We start from the raw sequence: 12,439 nt of genomic DNA on the forward strand, positions 1-12,439 counted from the left end.
TTCTTATTTCTCTTTACGATATTTTTACATTGTCAAGTAGGCAGGTGAGGAGATTAAAGAAAATCATCAAGCAAGGAAGGGATGTCGCCTTCATATAGAACGATATTCTCTAAACTTACATTAAAGGAAATGCATAATAGTCAGTTATGAGTATAACTTCTAGTCATGGCTTTAAGCATTTTTCAGTTTCAAGAAATCGAGATTTGCATTCGAAAAGGCCGAGTGTCAATGAAAAAATGTATTTTTGATGTGAACTTCACTGAGTTACAACTTCTTGAAACTAAAAGAAAAGGAATTCTGACTGTTACTGAAAATGTAGTATTGTCTACGTGTAGCCAGATACGAAAAAGAAAAACTCTATGACGGTGATGAACTTAATTTTTTGACCAATTCATTGTCGGCCATACTTCCGCTTTCAATGTTAATTTAGATAATTTGGTGGAACGTCAAAATCGTAATTCGTTGTTGATGATTTTCACTCTTTATAATTTTCATTCTTTGTAATTCGCCGTACGTTGGGCTGTTCTTTTAAATGGAATACTTGGAAGGCAATCCTAACTGAAATTGGGTGGTCCTGTTATAATGTTGGGTTCCCTGTGTGCAATTGTCTACACTGCACTCGTGTCCTTTGGTAGCTTTATTATACAGTTACAATATTAGAGTGTGTAGATGCTTTGCACGAAGTCATCAGAAAATCAGAAATCTAGCTAGACAAACATTCTGTCACCGACTACGGTGATTAATTTAAGTTTTTCCCTTTCCCACCAACGATGCCCAACTGTTTTAAGACGTTAACTTAGCTTGAGCCTGTGATCCAATCGAAAACCAGTACTTGTTTTTATAGGCGTCATTTGACCATAACCTGGATGTCCAATATCAAAGATGTACGCTGTAAACCAAGGCTGCATGTTTCGGTCGACCTATTAGCAAGAGTATGGCCGCCATGTTGCGTAGTGGTCGTTCTCGTAACTTTGTTAAAAGAAACCTGCAGCACTAGCATCCCATTCAGAACCGAGCTAATATTGTACTTAGGCAACAGGTCACAGTTGTTCCATAATACACAAAGAGGAATCAGTGAAACACTGACATTTGTGACCCAGCCGCAGCTGCTATTTCTTGTGTTTCTTTGTCAATAGTTTTTCTTGTAATGGAGTTCGTCGAGGTCGGTGTGGTCATGATAAAAGGAAAAGTGGCAGGAAAGTACATTGCGATGAGTTCAAACGGAGAGTTATATACCACAGTAAGTAAGAACTGTCTGGTTTTGAATTGAATTGTCTAGAGGACAATAGTGTTTGGAATAACCGGGTAAAGACTCACTGATAAGGGTGGGGTTCGAAGGTACTAGTTTTTTTCTTTCTTTATACTCGTTGAGTCTTGATCTTGCTCTGACTCAATCCTATTACATTACTTTTTTGGTAACTTTTTTTAAAATTCTACAGACCTCCTCATCTCGGCCAGAATGTGTCTTCAAAGAGATTTGTGGGACCGAGTGTACTTCGTATCAATCCATGCTCAATCCTGACTGGTATCTAGCGCTGACGAAACAAGGCGAGGCGAAGCCTGGGCCCAAAACTAAACGTGGCCAGAGGGCTGTTAGTTTCATGAAAGAATCTTTGCTGTAAGATGATTGGACAGCGACTAATTCACAAAGTTGACTGACTTTTAAAGAATAAAAGGATATAAACGTCAGCGTGCTCGATCTAATAAGGCTAACGTAATGATTCGATTTAGCACCCCTCTTCCAATACGCGCTCCCTAAATGAATGCCGTTTTTTTAATAAGCGCCCCTATTCCAATAGGCTTCCCCATGGCTAAGGTGACATTGAAGACAGGGTCATAGAATAGGCTGATTAGACCAGTGAATTATGATTGCGCTCCTGTCTGAACGTAATATAGCCTACGTGGCAGGCGTTCAGTGGTGAAGGAGAGGGGATGGGGGTGGGGATGGGGGAGTGTTCGAGCAACGATCGCTGAATATCCTGAAAGACAGTTCTATTTTGCTCAGCCGAAATTTGGCAGCAGTTGTGATTTACGGTATTCTGTCTTTTAATTTCTCTATCTGCTCACGGTTGACGCCGGACTCTTTGTGACAGATAAGATTTTTGTCCTACATTGATTCCCTTGTTTTAAACTTAGATAATAATAATGTACCGAAACCCCTTCCTGCTGGACAAAACACATTTTCTGTGGACAAGATATTCAGTGAGATTTGAAACCTTTGCAATAGTCGTTTGAGTTTTTCTGGCATATGTTTTCTCCCTTGTCAAATTATATTTTGCGTTAGTCGTGGCCATCCGGTACCCCAGTATCCTCTAGCCCGACACAGATCGCGTGGACAAGGTGTCAATCCATATATATTTGGTGTTCTAGCGCTGATTGACTGATTTCTGACAACTCGCTCCGCGTCGCATCAACGGGGTTTCTTGGGCTCTAAGTGATGCAGGCAGGCTCTTCTTCCTTTCTTCCTTCCCGACTTTCTTTCCCACGAAGAGCCTCGCAGTCTATGGGTAGCTGTGTAACTCATGTCTGGCTCAGTTATAGCCCTCAGTTATAAATGCTATACAGGGTTATCACTCACTCGTCCTCTTAACCCTTTGTGAGGCATAAGCTCGCAACTTTCCTAACCTTGTTCCCACGGTCCTCTCTCTTCCTCCCTTGGGTTTCCTCGAGGAAGAGAGAGGGCCCTGAAAACGAAGTTGCATTTTTCGATCTTTTGCCGCCTTCCACATTTCTGGTCATGTAAGGCCCGTCTCATCTCAATTTCGAGAGTTCTCCGCCATGATGTATTTGGTCTCCTTAGGGTTTTACCTGACATAGGGCCTTATATTGTGTTTAATACGTATGCACTCATAGAACAATTGACTATGAGCAACTCTGTATACGGTAGTGAAAGGTACACATAGCCCTCCATAACTTGGACATGCGCTGTTGGGCCCGTTTTGTCTCCCTCTGTAGTATTTATTTCACAATTAAAAATTACAATGAAAACGTTCGCTGCCTAAAAAATTTCAAAAAGAACATTAGCTTTCAGCTGTCGATCTACAGCCTTCGATGGATAAAAATGGAATGCAAAAGGAAAAAGTATATGCAAAAAGGGCGAGATAAAAATAATAAGAAGAACATTTTAGCCAGCGAACGTTTTTATTTTAATTTTAAATTATGTCTCATCCTGGCAATCTTTAATAGTATTTATTTCACTTGCCAAAAAAGTAGCCACAGATTTCTGCTAATTTTTTTCTCAGTTATTGAGGATATTGAAATTATTAAATAAAAAGTGGGGTCACCGTACTCGTTTAAGAGAAAAGGAGCATTTAGTTCGCTATCGAGCTTAGTTTGAGGGAGTTTGAGGCGCTAATGACGCGAAAATCGTACATAGTAGGGATGCCCAATGCAATGCAAGTCTCAGGTACACAGAAAACCACTATATGATTGATACACCACAGGTCAATTATTATACTAAAATACCGCTGAGTTATCGGACGATACGCGGGAGCGCGCGGGAAGTTCAAAACAAACATGGCGGACTCATCAGTTGAACTAATCGAGTTTTTTCGTCCTCATAAGAATGAAGTTAATCTGTATGTCACCAGCATTTCAAGACGGCTAGAGAAAGAAGTGGTACAAGTAAGGATTTCTTTGTGTATAATAAGATGTTTTGCCATATAATATGGACAAAAATGGTGTACAACTGAACAATAAGAATTGTCGTTTTCAATGATTCAGGTGAAACTGCTTGAAATATTTTCCCAGTTTGGATTGGTGTATGAAGTACAAGTGATCGATTCATCGGATAGTTCAGAAGGTAACTTATTTTTCTTGTTCTAATTTTGTGATTATGGAAACTCTTTTTAACGTCAGAACTGTGAACACTGAAGACTTGGATACTTTAACAAATTGACGTCAGTTTTTTATGTGTAAAATGTGTAGATGGAGTGGCCCTATACAGTAAGCCTATTAATTTTCTTAGGTGATTACATGATTTTGACTGCAACTTGCTCAGCATAAGTACTTGAAACTTAAAGGAGGCATTTCAGAGCCACTGTCAATGTCAGACAATTTTGAGGTTTTCACTCTATCAGCAAATGCTAAGTAATGGAAATGATAAACCCATTAAAGAATAATAAGTATAACATTGTTGCTAGAACCAGAAGCCTATCACCTGGTGTAGGTGATATGTGTCTGCTAGAACCCATTACCAGTCTGTTAGTTTACTTGTTTTGCCTTAGCTAAATGAGCTACAACCCTGGTCTAAACTAGTTGTGACAAAAACTATATTGAAAAAAATATTATCATTTTTCCATTTGTACTGAGTAGATTCCAAAATGTCGTTAAATAAATGGAGCTTATACCCCTCCCCTGACTTGTAATGTTTGTAATCATGTGTTTTTGGTGGGGACGGGGATAACACAAGAACTTTATCCTTTGGTTTTCAGACCAAAACAACATTGAATGGAGGTAGTGGGGGGGGGGGGGTGGGGGGTGGGGGGGCTACAGTGTGGTTTGATTACATCATAGTATCACATGCAATTATTGACTACTATCTCGACAGTTTTTTGCAGGGTTGTAGGTGTAGCTAAGTGCACTGACCACTATAAACATTCAACATGTAAAATTGGTTTAAACTGTCTTAACAAGCCAACTTGGGATGATCCATTTTTAATCTGATTACTTCCCCACCATGCATGAGAAGGAACCTAATCAAGGCTGCATGTAATAAACTAAAGTCAAGTCAAAAAGTGATTATTAATTAACTGAGTGATTATCTAATAACATGAAAATTATCATTTTTGCCATCAGCTCCTGAGGAGTCCACTGTGAATAGGTCTGACCTGAACTACAGTTCTCTATATGCCTTTGTCAAGTTTTATTCAGCAAGGGCAGCAAAAAAGGCAAAAGAGAGAATAAGTGGAAAGAGACTTTTAGGAGGCCAATTTTTAAAGGTCAGTTTTAGTTTTCCCTTGTGGCAGAGTTCTCATGGTAATAATGTTCTTTATCAACTGTTGCATAATTTTTAGGCCAGGCCGGGGTTGTTTGAAAGGTGGATAGCACTATCCATTAGGTATTAAAATCGCTATCCAGTAGATAAGTGTTAACAAAACAAACCACGCTATCCACTGGATAGTGATTCATCTGGTGGATAGTGTTATCCACCTTTCGAAGAATCCAGGCTAGAGGGCTTGAGTGTCCTGGATGTCAGATCAAGTTATTTGGGTTTGAGCCCTAGCCAGGGTCATTGTGTTGTATCCTTGAGCAAGACACTTAACTGTCACAGTGATTCCCTCTACCTAGATTAGATCTACATGTACAAATGGGTACAGGTGATTTTAATGCCACAAGGGGTGGGGGTGGGTAAACCCTCTCATAGACATGCTGTCCCATTAGGGAGGTGTCAAAATACTCCTGGACACTTAATACTACAGAAACCAGGATGTGCTCTGCTGGTAATTGGACCTCTAGGTCCAATGCAGACTTTTTTACCTGTGTACGGTGTTATCTCAGTTAGCTTTAATTAAGAATTTATTGGTTAGCATTGTATATGCAGGTCCAGTTTGCTCAACGGAAAAAGTTCACAGAGGTTGTTCGACACCCTTTGTACATGGCAAAGTGCACAGTGCTTGCTAATCATTACTTTGGATTTAATGGGTGGTCAACAAAAATTGTTCAGGTAATGGAATCTTCCTTTCTTCATTTTGTTATGGTCACTCAGAAATGGTGATTATTTATTTGTTTATTTGTCTTTGAGCTTTAAATACCATCATTAGATCTCTTGTTTAGGGTAGATTACCTAGTACATAATAACTTTACTAATTACTGGCTACCAAAGTCAATTATCTGAATTTGTAAAATAAAGTCATTGTTGATGTTAAAATTCTGATGTATGATTTCTAAATTTTTGTGAATTAGGGTTTTCTCAGAGAACCTCAGTCAAGTCCAAACACTTCCATTTGGGTAATATGGGTCACCACAATGTGTCATCAGTGCAGGCACTTACTGTAACTCTTCATGTTTAGTGAGTTAAGAGGAGTGTAGCCACTTGCCTAGGTGAGGAGCCACTCCCCTTCATGTAACAGAAACATGGAAAAGAAATTGTTCCTCTCACAAGTTTTTACTATTGCACTTTTTGCAGCTAGAGAGGCTAGAGAATAAAATTTATAACAGTGATTGTCAGGAAAAGAACAATTCTTTGTATAGATGTGTGGTTAGACTGGAGATTAAAGATTGTGAATTCTTTTGTGATGGCACTGGGCATGGTGGAGATCAAAACATGATAGAGCAAGGTTAGTACAGATTGATGGGCTGTCAAAGTGTCAACACTGATATTTTTAAATTCAAACAGTGGCTTGAGGATGTTCACATGAATTGTTTCTGTGCATCCTTACTGTGTAGGAAAATTCACACTCTACATCATCAAGTGTGTGCTAAGTAATAAAATGAACAATAACAGGGGAGATGGCCATTGCTATGGATTTAGCGATCTTGCACGTTCAGTGACCCCTATTTTTCTTTTGATAGATCACCTCCTCTACTGATTTTCTCTGTTTAGCAAAAAAAGAAAGAAAATCTATCAATTAAAAGTTTGAATTTTTTGCAAAATGCACCATCGAATTCTGTTCTTTTTAGTTCTTTGTTTATCTGTGCAGTGGTCTCAAATGCCTCTTGAAGGGTTAAGTTATGTTGGCAATATTTGGAATTATTTATGCAACAGACCCACTTTTATGAAATATGACTAATATCATTTACCTCCGTTGACTCACCTTCGATATTTAAGACCATGTAGACCATCTGTAAACCATGCTGAATTATGTACGCCAATTTGTCACATGCTTTGACTCTGAAATGAAGTTGCTGACTCCCAATTTTTTTTGCATTTTTGACACAGGTAACTCATTATCTGACTGCAGTAAAAATTATTAAAAAAATCTATTTACTGGAAATGTTCGTGCGAATGTCCTTAAGCAATGGTATCATAATCTGTCAATAGAGCAATTGTGAGAGTCTTCCATGTGGAAAGAAATTTGTGTCCAATAGCCCAAGGCTAGTAGATTTCTTTTGGAAACTTTTTGAGGAAATAAATATTATGTGACTTTTCAACTTTCAAATTCTTTGTAAATTTTATGGTTCACAGAAAAAGACCCTGCCAAAAGACTTGAATTGCTTGGATATGCCAAGAAACTGGCCCACAGACATGCATATGAAAATGCATTTAGAAGAGTGATTATTATATCTTTGGACAATGGCAAAGTTGGAGTAGAGATAAACCAACAAGTCATGCCTGATTGCAGTTTTGATGAGCCTGCAGAGGATGGAATAGTTCATGTAAGCCACATTGAAGAAATGCCTGTCAGTGATTCAGATGAAGAACATAATACACAATTAAAACTTCAGAATAAAAGTAACTCTTCACTTGTTTGTAATGGTGTTGAAGCTGAAATTGCACTTAATGAACCTGAAGAGGAAGGAACAGTTCATGTAAACCATATTGAAGAAATGCCTGTCAGTGATTCAGATCTCCTATTTTTGATTCCAATTTGAACTGGAAACCATACTTACACGAATTGAGCAAGAAAGTTTCAAGAGGTATTGGAGTATTATCTAAAATTAGATATTATGTAAACAGGAATAAATTATTACATCAATTATATTATTCACTTATTTACCCCTTCCTCACCTATGATTTATCAATTTGGGGCAATACTTACAATTCTACTCTTAAACCCAATTAGTAATTCTTCAAAAGAGGGCTATACATATTATAACTTTCTTGAAACTCTGAGCCTCTTTTTAAGGAATTAGGGATTCTTAAATTAACTGATCTTGTTGTCCTTCACAATGCACTCTTCATGCATCACTGTTACTATAATCTTCTTCCATCTTCTTTTGAAAATTGTTTTTTTAGACCATATTGGGTCAAAATTTTACCTCATTAGTATTTAGGTTGTCTCTTTTAAGACTGATAGAATACAGTGAGCGTACATTTTTTCTTTAAATTTTCATGGCTACTGTTGCCTAGCAACATTAGCCATAATGTTATTCAATGTTTTATTCATGTGAAAAATCAATTTCGAGGAAAAATCCGGTACTTCTCAGGAATGCAATAATGTTACAACACTTTATTATCCAATTTTCACTCTATTATCTGTCAAGTAGTCACTTACGGGAGGTTAAAAACGAAAGAAAATTTCAGACTTTTACCTCCAAAAGTGGTCGTGGTCGCTTATGAGAGGTGGTCATTTACAAGAGTTTCCAAATATAGTGATTTGAATGGGAAACTTTTGGTATTTTGGAAAGCTGGTCGCCGAGAAGAGGTGGTCACTTACGAGAGGCAGTCGCAACCGGAGGTTGCTCTTTATTTATTTAAATCAACAATTAAATGGACACTCAGGATAATTTTGCTGCGTTTTTGGTCAAAACAACTATCATTGTAAATCTGTCTCTAGACCTGGCTATGCTTAGGGAAATCCAAACCTCCCGGGGGGGGGGGGGGCGGGACTCACATATAAAGAGGATGGGGGTGATCTTCTGAAATTTTGAAAAGAACCCCTAAGAGGTACCAAGATCCTGTTTTGTGGGCGTGGCTTGAAATGTTTTTCACCCCTAAGAGGTACTAATTCTGAAACAACATATTATCTCTTGTTATATGATTTTCGGATCAATACACCAAAAGGTACGGAAAAAGCTCCCGCTGTGAACCTTTTGAGGCTGAACACCTTAAGATCGAGGTACCAAAACCGCTTTTTTAACCCCTAAAATGTACGATGAGCAACCCCGTCCTTTTTATTTGAAAGTTCGAACGCTTTGATACACAGACGAGATGAAACGCAGATTGAAGAAATTGTACAAAAATCGAAGAAGTTTAACATTTAGCCAGGGCCATGTAATAACAAATCAACTTATAGCGAGGTGTGATAAAAATAAGATTTTGCTTTCGACTCGCGCCAATCCTTTGAAGGCGTTTTGCGTTTTGCGCCCTCTGGTCGCGAGAAAATTGGGGCGAGAGCAAAAAATCGACGGAGTGGGTGCTGGTGGGGCGGGTGAGAGATTGCGGAAATGCTGTTCATTCATGCGCAGTAAATGCTACGAAGGCGATGTGACATGTCTGTTTGGTCAATGTTTGGTAGTCTAGGACCATTTTTTCCAAAAATCGGCCATAAATGGTTATGGTCAATAGCCTGCAACGTTCTTTCCCGAGGTAAGAAGTGCTTGAAGTCTTTAAGGTATTTATACTGGGTTAACTCAGCTCGTATTTACAACGTACATTTGTTAAATAGCATACGCAGCAAATTGTTTTCCAAAATCTTAACAAAGTTAGATGTCGAGGCTGTTATTTGAAGGCCTTAGAGATCACGAGCTTCATCAAACAAAAGCTATTAAAGTAATAAGCTCGTGTTGCTGAGATCTGGTCACTGCAGATGAATTTTGTTATTTTCCTTGTGCAGTCATGATCACCCCTGCATACCTGCCAACCCCCAGGGTACAAAAATCTGGAGACGTCTAGAAATCTTTGCATTGTAAGAATGTCATTTTCAACGATGCCCGAATACGCTCCGAAAATCACCCGAAGGCCTTCCGAATGTTCCCAATGTCTCTCGGTTAGAACAGCATTTATTTTTCATAATCTTAAATGTTAAGTTGCTCAGTGATTCTAAAGTTTTACATCTTGTTTCAACATCTTAGTGCTATCGTTATGATCTATGCTGAAAAGTCCACATATTCCATCACAATATCTGCTGTAAAGCAGGGTTTTTACTAACAGAAAAAATAAGGAAAACAGGTCTAAAAATAACAAAGTTTATATGGAAATCTGATTTTAAATAATATTCATAAACTGTGCTTCTGCAGGATTCATGAATTGGAAACATTACTGATTAGGCCCTCAAATCCTTTGCCTAGTGCCTAAAGTTTCCCATTCATGAATTTTTCAGAAGTGAAGTTTTATTAATTTAAAACTATTTGACATCGTGACTTGCAGCTCTGACCCGCTCACATTTCAAAGCGCTTGAATTTTCAAAAAACCCACAAAAGTAGCTTATCTCAAGTGTTGACTGATGGCTGAACGTCAACTAGAGGAATCTCCTTCACTTTCTGCGAGGCAAGTCTCCTCACTACGACCCTCAAAGCCTGAGGGAAGGGCACCTAAGAATTCTTTTTGCAGCGAACCGAAATTCATGCTGGCAATCTTCCCTTCAAGTGTAAACAGCATGCGAAAACTGCGCCAACTTCCTTCCAACACAGGCTAAAACTATTCCGGAACACACAGAAAGAATCTGGAATGAACTAATAAGTACACAATAAGCCAATCACAGATCGCTAACTCATTAAGTTAACTTCACTGTACTAAATAAGTATTTACCAACCAATCAGGAAGTAGGATGAAGACAGGTCACCAAATTTGAACTCAATGAGTAGAAGTACGACTTCTTTAGTACAAAATAAACCCAATCAGTACGATTGTGAACTTAAAAAGTCTGCCAACAGCAAATCAAAAGCTAACATTCAGAATGAAGCGTTCGTGTTCCCCTTTGCTTACCAAAATATGGCAAAGAAGGCATTAGTTGTCAATCATCGTTTTCCTTACGAAAAGCGCGTTGATAAATTGTAGCGCGAAAAGTTGTCCTGAATATTATATCCTAAAATGTCGCATATGTCAATAAATTAAATAATACAGCATTTAAGTCGTATTGATGGCAGCATTTTCGGCGAAAATTGTGCTGTCCGTTGATGTATTTTCAACTTAGTATAAACGCGGACTCGATTGCCTTGGGTTATCAACAACCTCCCGGGACAACTTACAATCCGGCAGAAACAAATATCTCAATGGAAACCCGTTATTTCTAGCTTAGTTTAACCTCGTATTTAAGTCGGAATTTACAACTAGTAAATAAATTACGGTATCAATTCTCATTCTAATTTACCAGAGCTCTGTATTATCCACGCTTACCTTGGAAAGTCGGAAAACCCCGCCGCCACTGGCGCATCGAATTCAAGGTTTTAAGGTTTTCAAGGTTTTATCCTCATGACTCGAAGCATTAGTTTTCCCTCGATGTAAATGATATATTTCCCCTCACTTACGTTGGATTATCAATAAAATTGATACACTGGAGAAACACAAGTACTCGAGCACAGGTACATGTAGGTTTACAATCGTTCAGCCTTTGCACAACATTGAACACGCGTCACGCGACAAAATACGAGACTGTTCATGCAATAGACTACGTCACTCAACAGTATGTCACTCTTCAGGAATGGATACGAAGGTGTCATATGACTTAATTTAGTGCCCGAAAACTCTCACCTTAGTATTCATTGCCTAAAATTTCCGCTTGGTGAAATACTTCTGGGACTAAATGTGACGTTGCAAACAATGGTTAGGTCGCTTAGATAATCGTTTTGAGGGGAAGAACCAAGAATATAGGAAACAAGTTATCATATTTCACAGACAACAATTCGTTCCAACACCTCTCGACACACTCCTAAAGACTCACTCTATTTCTTTGTTTGTTACTACTGATACTTTCTACTCGATGATCTTGGTGTGAAAGAGCAAGTGATGGCAATGTTCTTCGAAAGGTCCGTGAAACAGCTCAAAGCATATAGTGCAGTGCAGTGCTTATATTTTATTGCGAGAATATAATGGTTCACAATAGAGGACCATAGCTACGTGCGTCCATGCCGCCGTTGCGATGCTCAGTACTCAGTGAGTGCAAATGATACTTTTTAAGTAAATCCAGAAGAAGGTTACCAAACATCGACAGCTTGACTGAAGATCGAGAATTACGCTTGACATTAACTCAATCGCTACCTTATACTCAACGAGTATAAATTACACTATTTAAGTAAAACACGTAGACAGAGAATTACACTTAACATTAACTCAATCGCTATATCGTACTCAATGAGTACAAATTATACTCTTTAAGTAAAACCAGTAGCAAGGCTACCGAAGATCGAGAATTACGCTTAACATTAACTCAATCGCTATCTCATACTCAATGAGTACAGATTATACTCTTTAAGTAGAAGCTACCGAAGATCGACAATTACACTTAAGACCACTTAACATTGACTCAATCGCTATCTCGTACTCAATGAGTACAAATTATACTTTTTAAGTAAAAGCTACTGAAGATCGTGAAGTATTTCAGTCCCAGAAGTATTTCACCAAGTGGAAATTTAGGCAATGAATACTAAGATGAGAGTTTTCGGGCACTAAATTAAGTCATATGACACCTTCGCATCCATTCCTGAAGAGTGACATACTGTTGAGTGACGTAGTCTATTGCATGAACAGTCTCGTATTTCGTCGCGTGTCGCGTGTTCAATGTTGTGCAAAGGCTGAACGATTGTAAACCTACATGTACCTGTGCTCGAGTACTTGTGTTTCTCCAGTGTATCAATTTTATTGATAATCCAACGAAAGTGAGGGGAAATATATCATTTA

General features: G+C 38.4%; 2 protein-coding genes across 2 annotated transcripts in view; both read left to right on the forward strand.

Annotated features, from left to right (window-relative positions):
* The window catches only part of LOC145495938 (fibroblast growth factor 2-like), a 2,974-nt gene extending 1,168 nt beyond the window's left edge, over window positions 1-1,806 (forward strand). The window contains exons 3-4 of the mRNA XM_081475538.1: window positions 1,137-1,240; window positions 1,440-1,806. Coding sequence (XP_081331664.1) covers window positions 1,137-1,240; window positions 1,440-1,622 — 287 coding nt within the window. The 3' untranslated portion in view covers window positions 1,623-1,806. The remainder of the gene's footprint in view (window positions 1-1,136; window positions 1,241-1,439) is intronic.
* A 1,610-nt stretch (window positions 1,807-3,416) lies between these two features.
* On the forward strand, window positions 3,417-7,533 carry LOC145495654 (RAD52 motif-containing protein 1-like). The gene is made up of 6 exons (XM_081475278.1): window positions 3,417-3,624; window positions 3,724-3,802; window positions 4,798-4,940; window positions 5,543-5,665; window positions 6,128-6,278; window positions 7,127-7,533. The coding sequence occupies exons 1-6, from the start codon at window positions 3,517-3,519 to the stop codon at window positions 7,531-7,533; spliced, it is 1,011 nt and encodes a 336-aa protein (XP_081331404.1). The 5' UTR covers window positions 3,417-3,516.
* Window positions 7,534-12,439: the final 4,906 nt, after the last annotated feature.

This window comes from Orbicella franksi, chromosome 8 (assembly GCF_964199315.1).
Source record: "Orbicella franksi chromosome 8, jaOrbFran1.1, whole genome shotgun sequence".
NCBI classification, from domain to species: domain Eukaryota; kingdom Metazoa; phylum Cnidaria; class Anthozoa; order Scleractinia; family Merulinidae; genus Orbicella; species Orbicella franksi.